The 22,394-nt window shown below is 41.5% G+C and overlaps 1 protein-coding gene across 4 annotated transcripts in view; it reads left to right on the forward strand.

The window, feature by feature from the left end:
- ccdc85cb (coiled-coil domain containing 85C, b) overlaps positions 1-22,394 on the forward strand; it is a 52,656-nt gene that overhangs the window by 22,035 nt on the left and 8,227 nt on the right. For 2 of the 4 annotated variants that reach the window (XM_037981597.1, XM_017409182.2), the window contains 2 exons: positions 14,557-14,636; positions 16,115-16,156. In XM_037981597.1, the coding sequence (XP_037837525.1) occupies positions 14,557-14,636; positions 16,115-16,156 (122 nt within the window). The remainder of the gene's footprint in view (positions 1-14,556; positions 14,637-16,114; positions 16,157-22,394) is intronic. The other 2 variants (XM_017409183.2, XM_017409185.2) reach the window with 1 other exon arrangement.

A 22,394-nucleotide genomic window follows, 5' to 3' on the forward strand; every position in this document is an offset into this window, starting at 1 on the left:
AAAAATGAGTAAGAAAATCTTTAAATGCCACCCTTGTATTTTCTTGTGAACAACCTAAACACATCCTTTTGAAAACCATGATGTCATAGCCCCACCTCTAACCTAAACCTACAGACCCAAAGCATGACATGCAACAATAATGCCCGTAGTTTCTCGACTACATAAAAACAGTCATATACTATAGTACTTCAGTGAACAGAGAAGGCTGATAAACAATAAAACTCTTAAGTCAACCAGAGCAAAAGCCCCTTATTATTACACCAAATAATCTAAAACCAAAGAAGTTTTTTATCACTTTATTGAACAATACAAATATAATACACAAAGAAACTACAATATACATCAAGTATACATTTACAAATTAGGGAAATGGGAATATTTTTAAAAGAGGGACTTTTGTGTGTAAAGTATTTAACTTAATTTGATAATGGGCCAGACACGACTGCAGTCAACTCTTACTGTCCTGAACTTTGTGGGTTTGGAGTTTAATCTGACACTAAACGTATTATCCACAAAAAGATTGTTTTTTTTTACTCTTGTGTTGGCCGTCTTCGTCTTCTTCTTGTTGTGTCTACAGTTCATGTAAGCTTGACGTGCATGCTCTACGTCTTGCTTCCTGTTTTTTGGTGTAATTCTGTGGCACTGTTACAGCCCCGTCACTGCATTTCGGGTCATTTTCTGCATTTCAGGTTCAGTCGTTGGTCTCTTCGATCTGCGTTCAGATGAACGCGTAGTTTGTTGTTATTGGATTTAACGGTAATGAGACTGCTGCATAATGTCACTGGGAAGAAAATATATATATATATATATATATATATATATATATATTTTTTACAAGCTTTAAAGAAAAAGTCCTGGTTTTGAGATTGCATCATAGCCCACATGGCAGATGGGGTTTTTCGGAGGCTTATAATAAAGGGGTTTCAGGGTTGTACTTGTGGAAGGAATGTCCTCTGTATTTACCATCTAACTGCTCTGCTTACATAAGCACAACCTTTGCCAGCTCAGCAGTCAGTCAGACAGGCTTTAAAAGGAATGCAGATTTATGCAAATGAGGTTGCTGAGGGGTTCTGCGGTGGCGAAACCGTGGTAACGAGGAGAGGAATGAGGTTAAAGAGGGCCGCTGGCTCCGGAAGGACGTTCTCTACCCACAATGCCCTCTGGTGTTTGTTTACACAGTGTGGTTGTTTTGTGGCGTGTGTTGAGGTACAGCCAACCGTCTTGTAAGAGCCTCCTCTGTCAAGCCTTTGTGGGGTGTTGATAAAATCTAAATGTTTGCAGGAAACATACCTGCACATTGTTTTTTTTTCCTTTGTTTTTAAAGCCATATGTAAAATAAAATGCTTAGGTACTGGTTGATATCTGTCTGTTATCAAAATATCTCATGAACTATTGGATTGACTACAGTAAAACTCTCAGGAAGCAATTAATGAGTGTACATCTAGAACTGATTAACTTTTGGAGTCAACCTGATTCTTGATGGCCACCACTGTCAATCAAACTTAGCAAACACAAAAATGGCTATAAGTCAGTCAGTTTTATAGTTATTGACCTCAGATTTTTATTTGGTAGTAGCTGAAAGTAAGTGGCATTACATACCCCAAGCACTAATAGATTGAGTGAAATCTCTGTTTAAAATCTTGGCAACAATGGTTAGCCAACCCTGTTTGTCTGTTAGCAACATATCTCATGAACTAACAGGCACATTTTAATGAAACTCTCAGAAAGTAGTCATTGGATATACATCTGCCACCGATTAACCTTTGGAGTCAGTCTAATTCAAGATGGCTACCTGGGCTAATTGACCATAGGAAACACAAAAATGTATATAATTTGGTCATTTTTACAGACATCAAGCTAAGATTTGGTGTGGTCGTAGCTAAGAGTTATCCACAACACATACTCTGGACTCAAACTGATCATATTTGATTTTTGTTAAAAACTTTGACATCCAAATCAAAGTGGGCGATATGTATCCCTTCAAGGAATGCTAGTTTTTAAATCATTTTTTTTTCTTAATTGTTCAAGTCAACAAGCAAACAAGGGTTTATAATCCTCAAAAATAAACCATATAAACAACTGTCAGATACTGAAATGTATGTAGACATAAGGGACTTTGCAGGCACAAAGTAATCTGACCATTCTGTTTCATGCAAGCAGAGAATGTCTGTCGGATTTAGAGGAATGCAGCATTCTATTGTCGAATCGGCAAGCGCCATTGTCACCGGAGGTATTTATTGTTAACAGCCTAATGCTAACTGGGAAGTAGGAATCTTTTCCTGGCTTCTCAGAATAGGAATATGTTGACCGGGAAAAAGAAGAGGCTCGAGATCAACTTACGGATAAGAGGAATAATCACCTAAGTAACGGCAAATGTGCTCTCTCCATGGGCAAGTTCACAAGTTACAGCACAACATCCTTTCGGCGAACAATAGACCGCAGCTAAGCCACCTCCAAATGTCAGTAAGCCCTTTGGTTTTTGTCTCGCAGTGAATGGCCGCCGTACTCACACATGAACTGTAATTAAGAGCACGGACCAAATATAAGCTTTGATTTCATGGGATTAAACCAAACGGGCTGCCTGATTGCCGCTCTTCAGGCCTAATCAAAAGATTAGGGACACGTGGGACGAGTCACTCACAAGTGGCCTGATCATATACGAAACAGCCACGGCTGTATGAAGGTTTTTGTACTCGAGCAACTATAATTACTCACTCTCGGTTGCTGTTGCTGGGTCACGTCAGCGGGAACGGAACTTAAAGTCGCGTCGTTCGACGGACACATCAGCTGGCCGTGCGCATTTGCACGCTGCGCAGACGCACGCAGGTTTTGCACAGATACAGGCGTATTTATAGCCCGCCGCGCAGGCCTGCGGGTGCGACGAGACGTCCGCTGACCCCGCGAGAGCGGTGACGGCGAGAGGAGGAGACAGGAGCGAGACGCCTCCCTTTCCCCAGAAAGAAAATGTGTGAGAGCAGCGGGACGCAGTTGTGCGCAAATGACCGCTGAAGCCCCCGTAAATAAACAGGGATTCTCTCTCTCTGCTGCTGAAGTTGTTGACAGGACAATCGATACTTGGCCACGAGCAATTTAAATGGGCCCTCGATGTCCTCACAGCAACCAGCTCCGGTTTGATTGTGGAGCACCGCCTGACCTGTGCGCAGCCTGGGGTGGCTACAACATCATGGTTACACGCATAACAAGATGTGACGATCACTGGTAATTAGATTAGGCCGATAATGATTCCCTGTCAACTTGTCTTTGCTTTATGGGAAAAGATTGATTCATGCTGTGAGAGAGGAGATGAAGTATTGTTTATTGTAAGCAAGCTTTTAAAACTACAGTATTATGCTTTTTTATCATTTAAAAAAAGAAGCCAAACAAAGATAAAGTCTTTCATTGTTTGTATTCACCATGCTGGTTTACACCACCTCGCTGTATATAGTGCAGCACAATGATGGGATGCCGGTTAGAAACATTACACCACTTTCATATTAAAAACTGTGGAAAACAACATGGTCCACTAGTCCTAAGTGGACTGCTGATGTCTTAACACAACAAAAATGTTAAAGTTGCTCATTTGAATGCTGTTTTATAAACCTTTACATCACTGTCAATTTAGTCTTACGTGGATATTTATCTAGAATATTTGTGTTTAATCGCTAGTTGTAGTAGTTTCGGTGCAGCCGGAGGCACTTCCTGAAGGATGATCATCAGACTTCTGCCAGAATGAGCAAGTGATGTAAAACCGATGACGATGCAGAGGCTTAGGAAGCAGCAGATGCAAGAACTGTTTGAAATTGGAGTTTTTAAAATGGCAGCAGTCCACTTTGTTCTTGAGCCCGTTTGCACTAGCTGTTAGCTTCTCCAGACTGAGGCTGGAATGACTTGCAGTGCTTGTGCTCCTTTTGACAAACCGACTCAGAAATGTGTCTACTTGGGGTGTTTTCTGTTTACTTGTCACTGTTTGGTTCAGTAGATTAGGTATAGCCAAAGACGCAGCTAGTCTTTATTTATTACTCTTCAACAGAAAGCACAGAGCTGACATATTTATTGTCTGGAAGTGGTCGAGGTTCAACGGGCTGCCACAGCCAATCAGCTGTTTTGTTTCTGTTTGTTTTTTTTAATTATTATTGCATGACCACACAGCGCTTCGGAGGGATGTGGTTTTTATATGACCCACCAAAGTATATTAAATATTTATAAGGCCTGAAGTCCTCAAGGCAAACATCTCCTTCGGTGTTTTTTTTTCAGTTAAAACCACACAAACCTCCGGTTGTTAGTAAGTGCTCCTCAGCTTCGCTTTTTGTGGATTTCACCAGGTCAGCGTTTGAGTTGTTCGGAGCCGTCCGTTCGAAGTGTAATCCATTCGACTCTTTAACTTTGACACTAGTCACTCTGCATGAGCTCCATCTGTTCAAGCAGAAAGTAACACCGGGCTGTTGGCGCACATCGAGGAAGATGTGCATGTTCCCATACACAGGAAGCAAAAAAAAAAAAAAAGCCTTGTTCTTTGCAGAACACACTCCTACACACACACACACACACACACTCTGAAGAGTGCGGGTTAAGGTGAGGTGCTTTCTTCCTCAGAGTGGCTGCCACGTCTTGTCAGACGGGGTTAGCTCCCTGCCAGCTGATGAGCCAATCGAGCCTTTGAAGCCCTTCCAGGGGCTTGTGGTTTACGTGCTTGGGTTGCCAGGTTCTGCAGCACCCCCCCCCACATCAATGCAGCATGGGTGCTGCCCGCTTAACTTGTTCCTCCCTGTCACTGTGGCCAGCTTGCCCCGGCCTTGACCGATTGCTGCGCAGCCAAGCTGAAGACGCATGCACTAACTCACCCTAGTGCATGCATGCAGACGTGCCAAATATTGATTTAACATCTGTTTACTGACTGTTTGGGTCATAGAATGAGATAAAAAAAAAAACATAATTTCTGCATTTTCGAGCAGAAAACTTGCAGTGTTTCAGTCTACCTCCTGACTATTGTTTATTTTCAATCCTATTTGATCAAACAGGTTTGAAAACCTTATCTTTTGTAAATCTGAGTCACTTTTGTAGTTGTTGGCACAATGTAGTTTTATTTTTTCCGGCTGTTCTTGGCAAATTTGTATCGCTGTGAAATAATTGAAAGACAATCTTTGGTCGGCTAGTGTGATAAGCTTACCAACAGCTGATTTATCGCCCCCACGACCAAAGACAACAAATAACTAGCACTGTCAGAAAGTTTTATGCCATGTGACTGTTGCTGAGACCGTCTACAGGTGTCTGGTTTACCTCCTCCTCCTTCCTCTTGTTTTTTTAGGAGTCGTAACCCAATAATGGGAGTGGTAACTTTTTTTATATTGCCAATGTCGTTTTCCATTTATTGTCGGACTAATCTCTGCTGGATGGTCGCGACGCACGCCATTCTCCTGCAGCAGGGAATCGTACGGTCCGGCATCTGTCGCGAGCCATACAGCGTGGCAAGGCTTGCTTTTCACTACTTCTGTTGCCATGGTGATCTAGCTAGGCTCAAAGAGAGCCTCCTTTGTGATGCCAAAACCTCTGATTTTTCAGTTCAGCATAGTCCAAAATCTTGCTTCGTGGTGCAAGCCCCAGGTTGGTTTTGCGCTTGGCTTCCATGTGACACAGTGGGCTGGATGTGTTCTGGTTTAAAAAAAAACAATGGTACAGATTTTGGTACGGAGCGTGGAACGGGGGTCTAGAATTTTGTGTGTGTGTGTTGTGAGATTAGAGTGTCTCAAACATATGTCATTTACACAAAGTAAATATTAGATCAGTCACAAGCACAATAGGTTTATTTAACAAAAAGCAAAAGTCAGGCTTTGTTTCTACTGATAAGTTCTCACTTATCACTTTCGACTCGAGGCTGCTGCTGGTGCCACACTTCTTTTGTTTCTCGTTGTTTTTGATTTATTTTATTTTTTCAGTTTTGAACTAGGGCCTCGTTTAAATTGCGCTCCTCAGCATGAATCCTGTTTGTTTTGGAGACGCTGTCGTTAAGTTCTTGGTTAGTTGTTTTCGTCCGATGGCTGGCCGGTGTACAAGCACTGTGGTCGGACTTTATGGAAGTTTGAACTGGGTGTTGGCGCAAACAAAAGAGAGAAAGTCGAGACTTTGGACTGTTTCAGCTCTTTCTTCAACATCTTGATGTAATTGATTCAACCTGGTCCTGCCTTAAACACACACACACACACACACACACATATACAGTGTAATCACAGATGGGTTTAAAATTCCCCTTTCTCTCACTAACCTTCTTGCTCATTTCCCCTCCCTCCTACACAAACTCACGCTGTCAGCTTAGACACCAGTCCAACCCACATGCACTCCCCATCCTACAAATGCTCTACACCTTCCTAGTGCGCGCATACACACACACACACACACATCGCTTTGAGAATATCCATGTCTCTGTGCTAAAACACTAAAATACAGCTGTGAATAGGAGATGAAAGCCGGAGCTGAGCCAGGAATAATAAAAGCCGACTGATTTCAGCGCACCGCAGGCTTCTAAACAGCCCTGGGATCTGGCTTGAAAACATGAGGGGATTCCACAGCGCGGCCCTTTTTCTTTTTTAACAGCAGTGTTTTAACAAAGCTACTTTGATGTTTTGTAACCATCTCTTCAGCGTCAAATTATTGCCTAATTTCAACACGCACGCGTCCGCTCGCATTCGTCTTAACAGTTGTCAGGCTAATTCTCGTCAGACGTCTGCTAGCATCGTACCTGGCTCCCCGTCTTGGTTCTCTGGTTTGTTTGTGAAAGAGGAACCTGCTTCGACCTCCAATAAACCCGGTCCCACCCAGCGTCTCGTACTGGGATCTGAAGCATGTGACCTAAAGACGTGATGTGAGGAGGAACTTGAGATGGAAAGGCAAACTGCTGGAGTGAAGGAGGGGGTTCGCTGTTCCACCTACTGTATGCTTGCAGAAATTCAGCCGAGTGCTCATCACAAAGCCCCGATTACAAACAACCTTTAGGTTTTCTTCAAAACATGGACTTTTCCCCTATCATCACTGCCGTTTTAAAGATAGTGTTTTAGGGCTGTTGGAACTATCTTTTTACAAAATGACAAAAAATTACAGAGCCCCCTTTATGCGTCTGTTTACAGGTCTTTACTCTTTATGTATTTTATGCTCAGTTGATGTGTCATATTTATGAAATTGTAAAAAATGTCTCTTCCTTCCCTATAAACCCATTTTTTATTGCTGATAAAATGTTTTTTTTGAATGTGAGTGCACTCAATAAAGGAATACTTTTACAAGCAGTTGCCTAACTGTGTGACACAAAATTGACAGCAGCGTAAAAGTTTAAGTTTTAGGTCGTTAATCCAGTCAGACAACCGCCCACATGGGAACAGCGTTTTGTGAATATGCAAATGGTTTTAATTGTGTCAGCTTTGCATTATAGGAACCCAAAACATTACTGTTTTTAACACAGGTTCCACTGTGAAAAAAATCTTGAAATGCCACTTTTGTGTTTTTGTGTAGACAACCAGAACACAACCTTTTGAAAACAATGATGTCATAGCCCCACCTTTACCCTGAACTACAACCCAGACCCTTCTGCTGCAGAAACTACAGAAGCTAGTTGCTCATCTACAGCAAAACCGTCTTAGACTGTGTTACTTCAGTTAACAGAATCTGAAAAATCTGTTGTTATTCCAATATCAGTGTGCGTGGTATTACTATTACCAAAAAAAAGCAATCATTTCTAGACTTTTGTGGTCCAAGTGCTGGTCGTGGCTGAGACGCTAGAGCACATAGACATCCTTTCAGATCTGCACGGCTTTCCAGTAAACAGGACAAGTGAACATGTCATTACCTTGTCTGGTTTATCTGCCTGGTGCTTTCCCGTAACATTTAGCAATGGCGCTCTGACTAAGTCGGACCTAGTAACACGCACGTGCCGCTTTAAACACGCCTGAAGTCTGATCTTCACATTTATGGACACAAGCACACGGGCCCCGGTGGGTAATTTCAGTTTCTGATCTGTTGATTTATGGTTTTACTAGCAATAATAAGCTGTACCACACTTTCATTTGTTCACAGTGTCTGAGCCAAATAACAGAAAACCTGTCTTCTTCTTCTTAATATTATTATTAGTAGTATTAGAGAGTTGTGTTTGATGTGCTGCTGAGGTGTCTCGTGTGACAACCAGCAGTGACGGTTATAATGATGTCCCCAGGTTAAGGAACAGTACATAAATTAATGTAGCAGTGCCAGTTCAATGAGTTGAAACATGTGGCAAAGTGATGTAGTTTTATTCTGGCTGCTTTTATTCACAACCACTATACATACCCAGCATGTTTATACAAATTGCCATAGCAATATGGCACGTTGTTGTTTGATAGTTACTATGAAACGTTGACTCTAGGAGAACCAGATCAGATATCTTGAGTTGCTTGATCTACGATCAAAACTTGTCAAATACTGCACATGCATTTTGTCTCTCGCCATCATTTTTCACAGGCATTAAAACCTCTGAACGACTGCCTAACTTTAGACTGACTGAAACCACTAATGTTCTGTTTCTTGTGTCTAAAAGACACAAGGCATCAAGTCCAGTTTCTTTAATACAACGTAAACCTTTGCAAGTAGCTCTATTTTCCACAGTTTTGTGTTTTTGGTGGAGAACAACGTGGAGAACAACGTCCCATTTAAAGAGGAACTATAACTTGCTGGGGGGAGGGGGGTGGCTTTAACTTAGTGTAGTGCAGAAGGAGCAAGATTAGCTGATTAGCTGTCATGGACAGATGGGGATGGGAGGCTTTGGAGCCCAGCAGAAAACAAAGGAGGCCCGGTGGAGGTCAAGACCTTTAGAAAAGGTCACACCAAGTGTTTAGAACTTGAGTTTTACTAAGGTCACCGTTGCTGTTTTTCTTTTTGACTCATCACCACCAAGCAGCTACAGATGGTTTGTCTGCAGGCCAGTCATCAAAACAAACAAAAAAAAAGTTAGACCTTTTGAAAATTGAACAGAAAAGCCACAAAAATTTAGAATTGTTTCATTTGAAGGAAGTAGTAAAATGGAGGGAAATAAGAGAGTGGGGCAGAGTTGAGGAGGGAGCGGCAGCTGGAACTGGGTCACAGTGGCAGTGACGTGATACAGAGTGACATGCTGAGAGACGGATGGACTTGCGCCACTCTCTGCGTCACCTTTTGTCTTGTGCTCGCACTAAAAATCACAACCATTCTTACGTTCCAGAGGTAAAAATAGCTCCCGCTCTAAACACAAGCATTCCTCGCTTTTTCGTTGTTCATGGCTTACCGCCGAGTTGAATACATTTCACTGAACTTCATCCTTTAATGGCTCATATTAGCGCATTTAGGTTAAACATGACGAACAACAGCAGCTCCCTCGGTGGTAGCATGTAAAGGAAATGAAGCAGAGCTGAATCTTGCAACGCAATCCCCACATGATCTGTAGCTTTTCCTCCAGAAGAGCAGTAGATGTGAAGCCCGGGGAATGGAGGAGATAAAAGCCAGGGAACAGTTTAATTGCCTGACCCTTCTCCCACCAGGATGATTCTCTGGAGCCCAGAGTTAAAGAGTGTCTGACGACTCCATTCTCCCCGTGGCTCGCTGTGTGCTTTTGGGAAGTGTTAAGGACTCTCTGGCTTTTTTTTATCTGCACATACCGTATTTAAAGGCCACGTAACGATTCATCCATTGGTCTTCTCCAGTATTTCCAATATACAGGGTCAGTCAAAACGAAACTGATGACGATGGATAATCAAATTATCTCTGGGCCATGCACCAGTTTTAATTTGACAGAATCAATAAATTTTTCATAGACCTCTGTACCACAGCCCAGCTGAAACAACTGTTCTAATTCTTCACTGTCATACATTGTGTCTTCTTCACTGAGAGTGCTTAAATAACCAACTCTAACGGGGAAAGCACTGTAGCACAACTCAGGACTGTTTGTGACACACTTAGATTTTGTGTTACCAATTGTATGTTTACAGATTACACTATGGTGGGACCTACAGCTAGTTAGCAAGCTAGAAAGATAGCAGAACAGCTTTTTTTAAACAATAAGATAAGATAGATTGAAAAAAATAATTTTTATATACACATATATATATATATCACCCACAACTATTAAAGGCGGCCATGTAATTGTTTGTGTCAATGCACAAGTTATATTGTGTTCATTTGATGTTAGTCTGTTGTAATCATTGGATGTACATCTAGAATTAGTAAGACAAGTAACTATTGGGGTCTACCTGATCAGGGCTCTAGAGTAACCTTTTGCGCCTAACTTTTTTTTCTTAGGTGCACCAGTACAAAAGTTAGGAGCATCCAAATTTTGAACTGCGTTGCCTTTAACATTGCAGTTTTACAGGTTCACTTTGTTTTCAAATCACTGTCCATAAAGTCAATGTTGACTCACGAATTAATAATTAACAATCTAGTAAACCTAAAGTTCTTTATTTGAACCAGAATTATACCAGACATTTAACTTGCTGAAGAAGTTTTTAAAGCGCTTCTATGACCTGAAATTTAGGCTTAAGCATCTCCAAATTATAAGCCCAAATGTTTAAGGGCTGGAAATCTTATAAACATCTCAAACTGAAGATTTTAGGGCTAAATGTTGGCGTTTTCAATTCTGAATGGATTTGAACCGGTCACAAATGCACGACTGCCAGCCATGGCCTTCCCACACTCTTTGCAGTAAATGCAGTGCATCATATTATCAGCTTTGCTGCATCTTAGCCAGGGAAACTGGTCCAGCCACTGTCTTCGAAACGTATATACTTTCCCTGTTTTACTTTCTGCGGGCTCAGAGCCAAACGTATTTGGATCGTTTTCTGATGCCGTTTCCGCATCAGGGCGTGGCATACCCTGGGAGGTAGATGGCCTTGACTTGACGAAGAAGTCGTCAGTTGTTCTTTTCATTTTCCCTTCTCACCGCGCCACATCCACTCTCTGCTATAGCTGGACCTCGGCCAATCAGAGGTGGGGGCCACCCCTTCACTATCTCTGATTGGTTTAGACCATGACATGGGCTTAGGGTGTCTTGGTAAAACCACATGGAGAATTTTTGTGTCAGTGGCCCCCAGATCTCTCCCCCGCCTCCAAGAACGACCGGTTGCACCGGTGCGACCGGAATTTTTTTTCTAGAAAACAATCAGGTTGCATTTGCGACCAAATTGGTAGCACTCTAGAGCCCTGCTGATTCAACATGGCCACCACAACCAATCACTATAAGCTAAGACAAAACAATGGCTATAACCCAGTCAAGTCTACAGATATTTAGCTAAATCTTGGTGTGGTTGTAGCTAAGTCTTCCCCAACACATACTCCAATCAATAACCATTTACTTTGGCATTAATTGTTCTAGTCAGCCATGTCTCTTTGTTAGCAAAATATTTAACTAACCACTGGATGGATTTTAATGAATCTCTCAGAAAGTAATCACAGGATGGTGGTGACATTTACAACTGATTAACTCTGAACAGATCACACAAGATCTTTGTTTAAAACTTTGGCATAAAGGTGCCAGCCCATATGAATTCCTTCAAGGAATGCTAGTTTTTATTTTAATGGGCTTTTGTGGAGCTGTTATAAGTAGTAAGTATCTTACCCTACAAAGCACTCAGAGCAATCTCCAAAAAATCAGAGAGAAGTTCTCCCTGGACAATCAGGCTAACGGCTAATTAAAAGGCTAGTTCTAAAGCAGATTTCTGCTGTCTGAAAACAACTTCAGTCTCAAAAATCAAGTCATACAAACCCTATTTTGATCAACTTTTTTCTCAGTTATCACGTTTTTGGTTAAGGAACGAGTCTCGGCTCCTGCTGTGACATTCATAACACCGAAGAATGTCTTAACCCTGAGTTTAAATGTGGATTTTTTTTATTTTCCTCATCCAAAAAAACAAGCGCAATCTATTTGAATTCGTGAATGCTGCACTTTAAAGATAAACATCTGATTACTGAATGCTTGAGCCAAAGGTTAAATCAGGATCCTTATTGCTGCGAGATGACAGTGCTGTGCCAACCATCCACAGCATCACGTGTAACGCTGATTGAAGTTATGCTCTCTGAGATTTAGCCATCTGTAACACAATCAAAGGCTTATGTTTAGGGGAGTGGCACTGAGAGAGAGAGGGAGAGAGAGAGCTGTGGGATTTAAAAAGGCTACTCATGTTTACAGAATTCTTCATATTAGATTATTTCTTAGTGTCTCAAAGCAAATAAAAACACATAAATAACTAGATTTGGTTGCATGCCTTAACTGAGAATCACTGAGAATTAGATCTTTACCACTGTATGCGATCAAACACGCCACGGAGGACAAGGGGAAAAAAGCATTTAAAACTCCCTGTTTATCATCTCTTTTGGAGTCGCCTTTCTTTGTTGTTTTAGTGTGCTGGTGATGACTAAAAGCTGAGGAACCTTCGTCCTAATCGGCTTGAGATTTGGCTGCAGGTCAGGCCAGCAGATGAATGAGGATTAGAGGGTCACAAGGCAGTTAGAGAGGATTACCAGCTCTGGCCACTCCAACCTGCTCCTCTAGCTGTCCAGCCATGGGCTGAAAGGTGCTATCTGCACCGGCTCTCCTAAAAAGTCAGGGGGCTCAACATAAATGTGCGTGGCCGGAACTATTGTCTGGGATTTTTGTCCTTGTTTTGAATCCATTGTGCTTGTTAAGTTTTTTTTATTCATTAAGAACGTAGAAACCTCTTTATTTAATCTGTTTTAAGACTTTAAGCCATCATGCATTGAGTCATCTTTATTGATGTCTGTTTCACAGCAGTACATAGTGTGCTCTAATGTAAAGCTAAAGACATACCGATGATAGGTTTTTGTACAGTAGCGCCCCCTAGTTAAGTACACAAAGGGAATGTTACAAGCTGGGTAATTTAGTAAACATCATTTAAGAATAAACGGTGTTTCCTCACCAATGGCAGAAACATCTTTAAACGCTACTGTAGCATTTTATTTTTAGCATTTTATTGCTTTGTTATACCTCCCTATCAAAGGCTCCCCTCTTGCTGCAGCGCCACCTAGAAAACAAAAGGAAATAAAGTTGCATGTGCAGTGGTGTGCTCCTGTCTGCTTTGATGTCTAAACTAAACATGTCTCTTTAGATAACAGGCTCTGTGCCACCCACTGAGTCAAACTGCAGCTCATGTCCCTGGTTTGAACTCCAAACCTGATGCGCAGAGCGCTGCGTTACTATCAGGGTGGCTGTGGGAAACTCTGCGAAGAAGTCGAGCACTACTTCTCAGACGGTCTGTCACGAACCTTAAATGTGACAGTTAGGTTTGATACAGAAAAATGAAACGAGGAGTTTAGGACTCCGGCTAAACGTGAGTTTTAATAAATATATGTCTAACAAGCTGCTTGTCTGGGAAATGTTTGAGTTTGTATAAAACAAAAAAGAAATGTGGAAAGTTAAGATGGAAGTAGCTCAAATTTTGTCCAAAAAGGCTGAAATTTAGAGCTTAAATGATCAGTTAGTCAATTGTTAGGTGGGAACATAAACAGTTAAAGTTCAGATTTTATGACTGTGACTCTGTGAAAGATTACAAACATGACAATTACATTTGATGCAGAAAGTATCAAATTAGCTAATGACTAGTTACCCGAGTTAACCACGGATTTGACTGAGACCAAGACCAAATTGGATTGTTGTTGGATGCAAATCCAACAACAATCCTTTTTAGGCCCTTTACATTGCTGCCAGTTTCACATTACTTGTTACATGTCACCAGAAATGTTATAATATTCCTGCTTAAAGATGCTACAGCTAGCTGCCTCTGCTATTTCTGCTTGCAAATAACCATAAGATCTTAAATAAATAACCATGTAGTATAAAACAACAGCAGTGTAATGGTTTATAAATCTTCTCCTAAATTGGTACCAAATTTTTGTGTTTAAGCAGTTTGTTTTGGTCCTGGTCGTGGATAGACCAGCCATTAACTCATCAGTCAGCCAGAATTACACTGTTTCTCCCACCGAGGTCGTTTAAAGAGCTCTCTTTAACACAAAAGAAATTATTGTTCCGAATTTTTTTCACAGAACCCCAACTACCACTTATGAGCAATAAATGTATGTTGTTTTTAGACTTTCAAACACATGAGGATTTGCAGCACTTTTGTTATGTTTAAAAATATGGACATGTTTGGGGGTTTTTTTGGCTTCACAAAAAGTTTGACAGCAGAGCAAACACAAGCATCTTGTCAGGTTTGGTCACAGGAACCTGTCACAAATTTATTGATGAGTTTGAAGCCTCTTTCAAGTTCAACGCAAAAAAAGCATCTGTATTGTTTTCATTTAAGAAAAACCAGTCAACTCAGTTTAAAAGATCACACTTCTCTTGTACATGTAACTCCATTTAATTCCATATCAGACCAAACCTCGATGTAAAAATCCATATTTGTGGAGTGCTCCTCTGCAAAGATTTTCGTTTTGTATTTGCACGACGGCTTTTGGAATCCTATATGGTCCTTCTGCCTCATTGACCCTGCCTGCCTTTTTCTCACTTGAGGTCTTTTGAAATGCTAATCACCTCTCCTCCCCTGTTTTCTCCTCCAGATCCCTCCTCCAACTACATCCGGCAGCTGGAGACCAAGGTGCGGATACTGGAGGACGATAACAACAAGCTCCTCTCTCAGGTGAGGCCCGAACACTGCACATGCTCAGTGTCCGCCACTCTCGGTCTTTCTCTTGTCAGAGCTCAGGCGTCTCTGAACTTCACTAAAACCCCTGCAACTCCTCCCAAAAGCCCTTGTGATCGGCAGCTGTGATGACTCGAAGGGTTCGCCTCTGTGAAGCCGTTCCTTCGCGTCAGGCCGCTCGTTAGTCAGAGAATATGTTTATTCATGTTTAATTCATAGGGAGTCAGTAATCTTCACTTCCAAGCAGAGTTGTTCACCCCACAGGCGAGCTGGGGGAGCGGAAGAAAGATGAGAGGAGGGCGGAAAAAGGAGGAAAAGCATTAAGTGACAGCAACCGAGTTTAAAAAAAAACCCCAAAACAAAACAAAAATTCTTCCCTGAAGTTGACCTCATAGTGACTTCTCGCAAGTTGGAGTGTAGGAGGTGGGGGGTGTGGAAGGGAGGGGAGGAATTTTTAGTGTAGTTCACCAGGAGGTCACATGTCAGTCTGCAGGAGTGCGTGTTCACCAGTTATCCACATAAAGGGGTTAAAATTTTCAACACATTAAAGCCGAATCCTTATGTCTTGGTAGAACTCCTGTAAAGATGCATTCTTTTGTTAATTTAAAGGGTTTTATGATGTTGGGACACAGATTTTTAACAGCCTCAGAGGTTTTTCACTTGAGGCTTTTCTTCACTTGAGAGTCCTCTTTCACCACTTCTTTCCCAACAGATTCATACGTAGGAGTGTAGGCTGGAGTCAGTGGTGTGAAATGATCCTCATAATTAGCTCCTAAATGCTACATATTGTCTCAAATGAGAGGAATAACGTGAACCAGGCCCTGTTTATATAACACCGTTTTTTGTTGCTTCGATTCCTCCATTCGTGTACACGACAACTGCGATCCGATTCTCTGACACCGAAACCTTTTGAACCCAGGTCTCCGAATAGAGGTTTTTGGAGAGGCCCGGTGTCAAAGTGAAACTGCACGTGCCCACTACAAGACGGCTGCAGTCAACATTTATTTATTCTGCGCTTGCACGAGTAGATCAACGACAGTAACAATGGTGGATAACTGAGCGCTGTTTGTGCCGTTCACCCTTTTCAGCAGTTAGCAGCAATCCAACCTCACTGTCGGTCCAAACAAACGTCCGTGTAGTCACCCTTTTGGACACAACGGCTTTCATGCTGGAGTGTGTCGTTGAAATACCAACCTACGAGCACAGGATTACAGAGTAAACATGTAACTTTTCCCAAATCAGCATCGGAAAATCTCCGTTTACAGGAGAGCGATAACATGCAAACAGGGCCTGATTGTCACAGAAGTGATGCAGATTTTAGGGTTGGATATTTGTGACTAAGGGCAAAGTATTTGGAACTTTAACGTGTTTCTGTTGCTGATAATAATGACTTCCAATTGCCAAATAAAGAAACACCAAAATAGAAAAGCAATATAAATAATAATGATGAATCTTTCCACCATTTCTCTCCCTAGGCTTATAACCGCTATAGCTTATCACAATTACAGACGAAAAAGGTAACTTTCTGAAATGTCACTCTATGTTGACTCCTCTTCTCTTTCATTCTCTTTAACTGTCTGGTGGTGGACAATTTCCCAGCTTTGAGCTTGACGCTTTCTCTTATAACATGATGGACACAGTCAAAGCAACAGTTGTACAATTTAATGTAACTTTTTTTAATTGAAGGGTTTAATAATCAATCTGTGTTAAGATTTAAAGAACTGCAGGTCCTATGAATGACAACATTTACAACTCTTCTGTTGTGAAACAAACTTTTTATCTGTTCTCTTATCAGTTTTTTTTCCCACCAAGCTCCAAAGATCAGGTCCCTCCTATCATGACAGTGACTTGATCTGTTCTAGATCAAGTTCTTTCCACCACAAAGGCAGATAAGACGGCAGAAAGCGTCTATCCCTTATCAAGATGAGTCATTAGGAGATGCAGACTTAGAACACACTACCTTGCAAATCAACAGATTTACTCAACAAAATATACCAAAAACTTGCTTCAATTTGCATTTGAGATATGCAAAATGTGCAGCTGGATGTTTGTGATTCATCAAGCAGTCACGGCATCTTGTTATTCTGCCTGGAAGGATCAGTCTTCAATCTCGAATAGAACTCAGAAAACTGGTTTACTTCACGGAGCGTGGCAGGAATTGTTGTGACTTGTTGGAAATACAAAACCCAAATGTGGCCATCTGTGGTGGTTGAGGAAGCAGGAAAAATGAACCGTTGGAATCCGTAGGCGCTTTCAATCATAACCTCTCAAGTCAACGTTGATCTTTGGAATTTCAAGCAAAAGTACTTTTCCAGCCACCTGACAATTATTCAGCTATTGCTAATATCAAAAGCGTCCACCCCAACCCTTTAAGCACACAGAGAAAAAGACTGAGGGACAGCTATTCTTGCATTGTCCCACAGTGTGTCTGTACTAAAGCAGTCCTAATTATTATAGCTCGTGTTAGCACAACATTAAATTGTTTCCTATGCCGCTGAAAAACACCAGAACATTAATTTAACACGTTTATCTTAATAGGAGCTAATTTTAGCAACCGTTTTATGATTTAGGACCATTGCCTGTCTCATATTTTTGTCCAAAATTGGTTGGCGTGAAGACTTGCGGTGAGTACTGTCTACTGCAAGTCCTGCCGCTGAAAGTCCTCTCTGAAGGGACAGAGGTTGCAGGGACACGTATGCTTTTGCTAATTCTGATAGTCCACATATGTTCTGGCTGTAATTTCCGTTTTTGTACAACTTGCTACATTACCATCACTTTGTGGTATTGTTGTAAGCAACAAGTTAGTACCTGGTGCCAGTGAAAAAAAAACAGCTGCTTATCAAAAGGCTAGTCGCATAAATTTGTGTACTTTAACAACATTCAGATATTTAAAAAATCATTGCCCATTCCTACTTGATATGTCTTTATCCTAATTTGAGAAGGAAGTACCAGGACAGGATGAGGGGTCAAAGTTGATCCACCTCCAATATTCCTCTGAGCAGCCAACAGAGGTAGTCACAGAGCTTAGTTGGCGTGTGAAGCCATTAATAGGGCTGTTGTCACAGCTGATTAAGTGATGGCAGCCTATAAATGACCAGAAGAGAACAAAAAGCATTTGTTTGTTTGTTTTTTAAACAAAAAACAGCCAATGTGTGAGCAAAGCTCTTAAAAACCAAAGAACAAAGAAGAGAAAGTAAAGATTTAATGATTTAACGGTATATTTATTTGAAAGTGCAAATAAAAGCAGCCACTCCTCAGCACTAAGTTGTAAAAAGGTGGCGGGCTGCCAGATGGTGAGAGGTTTCACCTGATGTGCTCTTTCTCTTTTTGACTTTCACTTCACTTCTGTGTGTGTGCCTCAGCCCTTCAGCGCCACAGGAACTGTTATAGATCACCTTATCTTTGCAGAACTTTTTGAGTGCTGTGGAATGACAGACAAGCTGCACTCTGCAGGAATATTTTAGGATCACAAAATAAATCCCACACACCTAAAGTACCGAGTTGGAAACGGTAGTTCTTCTTCCCTCTCCAGTCATCAAGGGACTAATCTGTCAAATATTTTCAAGTTTTTAAGACTTTTTGTGAACATGCAGACAGCCGACAATTTTAAAGACCATTTTAATTCTTTGTAAAAAGTTTTTTGGGACCAAAAGTTTCAGATTCTATGGTTGGACAGAGGATTAAAAATTACACCCTATGACAGTTGTTGCAGCCTTAATGTAAAAACTGGAAACAGCTGGCTTATCTCTGTAAAAAATTATACTAACCACCTTATTTACAATCACTTACATGGTTATTTTTTTGCTTAATTTCAGGTATTTAATTGTTTCAGTATAGCAAAACGTGTTCAAAAGCTTAATGAGCAAGAAAAATCCAACACAGACTTCAATAAAACCACATCTTTTCACACAAATGCTGCATATTTGCGATTTAATCTAAAAGTATGTTGATCAGTAGGCTTTAGAAAAGCTGTTAGGAAAAGTTTATAGTCTTTGAATCATATTCAAACATAATTTAAGTTTATTTAAATTATAGAATAACTGTACAGATGTAATTTAGTTTCCATATATATAGTACAGAATAAAATGTTAGTGATGCCTGACAAATGAAATTACCTTAGATCTTTCTTTGCATTCATCGATTGCAGTTTGTCCTTTCTTAGAGGACACCCTGATTACAGTATATTGGACAAAACCTTCATGCTGTACTTAGAATTGAGTCAGACAAGTTATATCTGTGTTTTGTGTTTCATATTAAACATACAGACATCAGATTACTGTACAGAGCTTCAGTGTTCCACCGCAGAAAAATGCATCTTCAGACACTGCAGAATTTAAATGACATTTTGTAAAATTCTAGAAGTCTTAGGAGCAAACTTGAATTACATTTCCTTGTAGAGTTGTTGCTTCTGTGTCCTGTTCCCTTCACATGCTGCCAGCATGCTGGGCTAATGAATCCCACAGCTGCTTTGTATATGTGGCCTTTCTTGGCTTGAAAAAACTTTTTATCTGTCCTTGGACCTGCATTGCATTGGTCCAGGGTATCCCAGGTGAATGGATGCTACATTGTGCTTTGGTGCATAAACGGCACACTCTTGTTCTTGCTTGTCAAAACGTCTGGTGGGCTGAATAATTTAACATATGGGGGCAACACAGGTAGATCCGGGCATCCATAATGCATGGCTGCCAACTGGTGTGTAAGTGTGAAGGAAGAATCAAAAAAATGTCAGTGTAAAGTTAAATATTCTACGTCAATGTCACTAATGGCAGGATATTTCTTTGAAAACAGGACAAACAAGAGTTACAGGACTTGATTCTTATGTAACCTTCCTCTTGGAGACTTGCAGGTGGATTTCTAACAATGGATTAGTTGCCTCTGTGGACATATTGCCTAACTTCCCGTATTATGAAACCAGACCAGTGAAACTTGTGTGCAGCTGAAAAGAAACAATAGCCTCTTATGGCGGGACTGTTGAGCCTCGAGATCGGCTCGGTGGAGGAATTTCTGCTGCACCGATGGGAATAGAGAGGAAGTTTCATGCTGCACATTACCAAAGGCCTGGAAAAAAACAGGTGTAACTAAAAATAAAAGATCAGTGCAACACACTTTTACTTCGCACTTGCTGCCACATGCTTGCTAACAAGTGAAAGCTCAGTGGGACTTTGAAAATTTAATGACTTAAATAGCCCATTCAGATAGCACTTCTTCCAACAGCCGCTTAACCTGAATCCATTTGTAAGAGTGGGCAGTGGTAGAGTCCTGTGGTTTAGAGTGATAGAGCCTAATGGCTTACAGCTTATTCACTGACAACATGTTTAATTCATGGCCTAAGAAAGTAGATAGACTAAAGAACCACGGATTGAGGCATGGCTTGTGTAAGCTCCATATAAACCCAGCTATCAGCTTTCAGAAGCGTCAGTGAAAGTTTGTCTCAATTGTTTTACTATACTACTTCCAATAGATAAAATAAGAAAAAAAAATCTACATTCTAAGTTTATAGACTAATATTACAAATTCAGACATATATATATATTTATATATATATATATGTCTGAATTTGTAGTAGACAACCCCGATGCCAATTACAACGACTGAATGAAGTACCATCTAAAAGTCTCATGGCTGAAAGGTAAAGACCACAGTGGTGCCTGTGGTCATCGGGGCCCTAGGGGCAGTCACCCCCAAACTGGAGCAGTGGCTACAACAGATCCCAGGAACAACATCAGACATCTCAGTCCAGAAATGTGCAGTTCTAGGCACAGCCAAGATACTGCGCAGAACCCTCAAGCTCCCAGGCCTCTGGTAGAGGACCCGAGCTCAGAGGATGAAACAAAGACCACCCGCGGAGGGTGAGAAGGGAATTTTTTTTTTTTTTTATATTAAGTTACTATAAGTTGGCTCTTTAAGCTAAAGACCTCAATCAGCTTAGAGGCACCTTCTCACTGTCTTGGTGTGATTTATGAATGGAGGGCTGAAGGCAACCAGCTGCTGTTATGCCTCTGAGCTGCCAACAGACGCAGTGACAGACATCTAATGGTTGAGGTGTGAAAAGGTCAGCGGGCTCGTGGCTCGATGGTGTGATGAAGCGATGACAAAAGGCCTACGTGACCAGCCAACCGTGGGTTTTAAAAGGGGAGAGCAGCCATGTTTCACATTGTCATATATGCTCCTCTGATTCACGATCAGTAAGGACAAAACAGGTTTGCCAGAATCTTATTTATGTACAATATTAAAAAAACAGGCAGACTCCTATTTTACCCATGTGCAAATGACTCGGATTAAACTTTTTTTTTTTATTGTATTCATTGAATTATGGCTCACACAGTGCACACCGCCATCCTTCCTACCCTTCTAACAGGGCAGCAGCAACCCTGCCTCTCATAACTCAAAGGAAAACGATGCATCACGTCCCCAGCTTCTTCTTGTCACCCCGAAGAGCACTGTGATGGATAAATGGACAGAGGACCCTGAGTTTTAGTTGTCCTCGGCTGTCGAGCAAACAGATAGCTTTGTTGGTCTCAGTGGTCAAGGTCAAATTGGGAGTAAAGTTAGAGATGTGTGCGGGTTTTGTTTTAAAAGGGAAAACGGAACTGATTCTGGAAGAAATCTCTTACTTTTTTTGAAGCGTTGGTCTAATTTTAGTGTGTTTGTCACTACTTCAGATTTGACATTTAGAGCTTCTTGACACAGAGCCTGGAGGTGTTTACAGAAGTAAAGAACTGAGGGCATAAATATGGAAACCCAAAAGATGGATCAGGACGTGCCGAGGGAAGGATTGGAAAAGGTTAGAGGAAGACCAGCAGGATGCGGAGGTGGTGGAGAGACGGGGAGGGTGGATATCAGAGGACAGAGAGGACAAGGGAAATGCTGATTGTGTCTTTGGGCTTTGGAAAACGTATGCGAGCGCGCACCTGACTGTATGAGTCAGAGGGAGATAATACACAGACAGACAGCACAGCACAATGTCCGAGCTTTCACAGAAACACACGCTGGCTTATTTATAGCCTGAGAGAGCTCCCAGGCATCACGTGTGTTTAAACGCCGCGCCTCACACAGAGCAAACACTCATGCGTGATATGAGAAATGTCACAAAGGAACCATGGCGTTGCTGTGTTCTTGCCTACAGAGTGAAGCTCGGCTGGTTGCAGCTCGCAGGAGCGGGTAGTCTTTGGCTGCTAATGAGCACAAAACCTTAGGAGCTCTGTGCTGCGTGATGGCCCTCAGTGATGGCACAAAGTGATGCACAAAGCGCAATGAAATGCAATTTTATGCGGAGAGCAGCACAAGCAGTGATGTGGAAGTGACGATGAGAGATCAGGTGCAGAACCAGAGACGTTAATGAACCCTTTCTGTTGACAATAATACACAGTAACAGGTTGTGAGACCCGTACTGGAGGTATAGTTTACCAGAATGAATGGAAAACGTAAACAAGTGTAGAAATGTATTTTTATCAGCTAGCTGCCAGCAGCCCAGTAAGATCCAGCTTTATTAACTGAAGCAGAGTCTCATTTAGGATGCCAATTTGAACACATCCATCCATCCACTTTATTTTACTTTTTCCTTTCCGGGTCACGGGGAGCTGGTGCCTATCTCCAGCAGTCACTGCGCGAGAGACGGGGGACACCCTGGACAGGTTGCAAGTCCATCACAGGGACACATAGAGACAAACGAGACAAACAACCATTCACACCTAGGGACTTTTAGAGTTACCAATAAATCTAATGTGCATGTTTTTGGTCTGTGGGAGGAAACTG

This window comes from Kryptolebias marmoratus, linkage group LG19, assembly GCF_001649575.2.
Source record: "Kryptolebias marmoratus isolate JLee-2015 linkage group LG19, ASM164957v2, whole genome shotgun sequence".
Classification (NCBI taxonomy): Eukaryota; Metazoa; Chordata; class Actinopteri; order Cyprinodontiformes; family Rivulidae; genus Kryptolebias; species Kryptolebias marmoratus.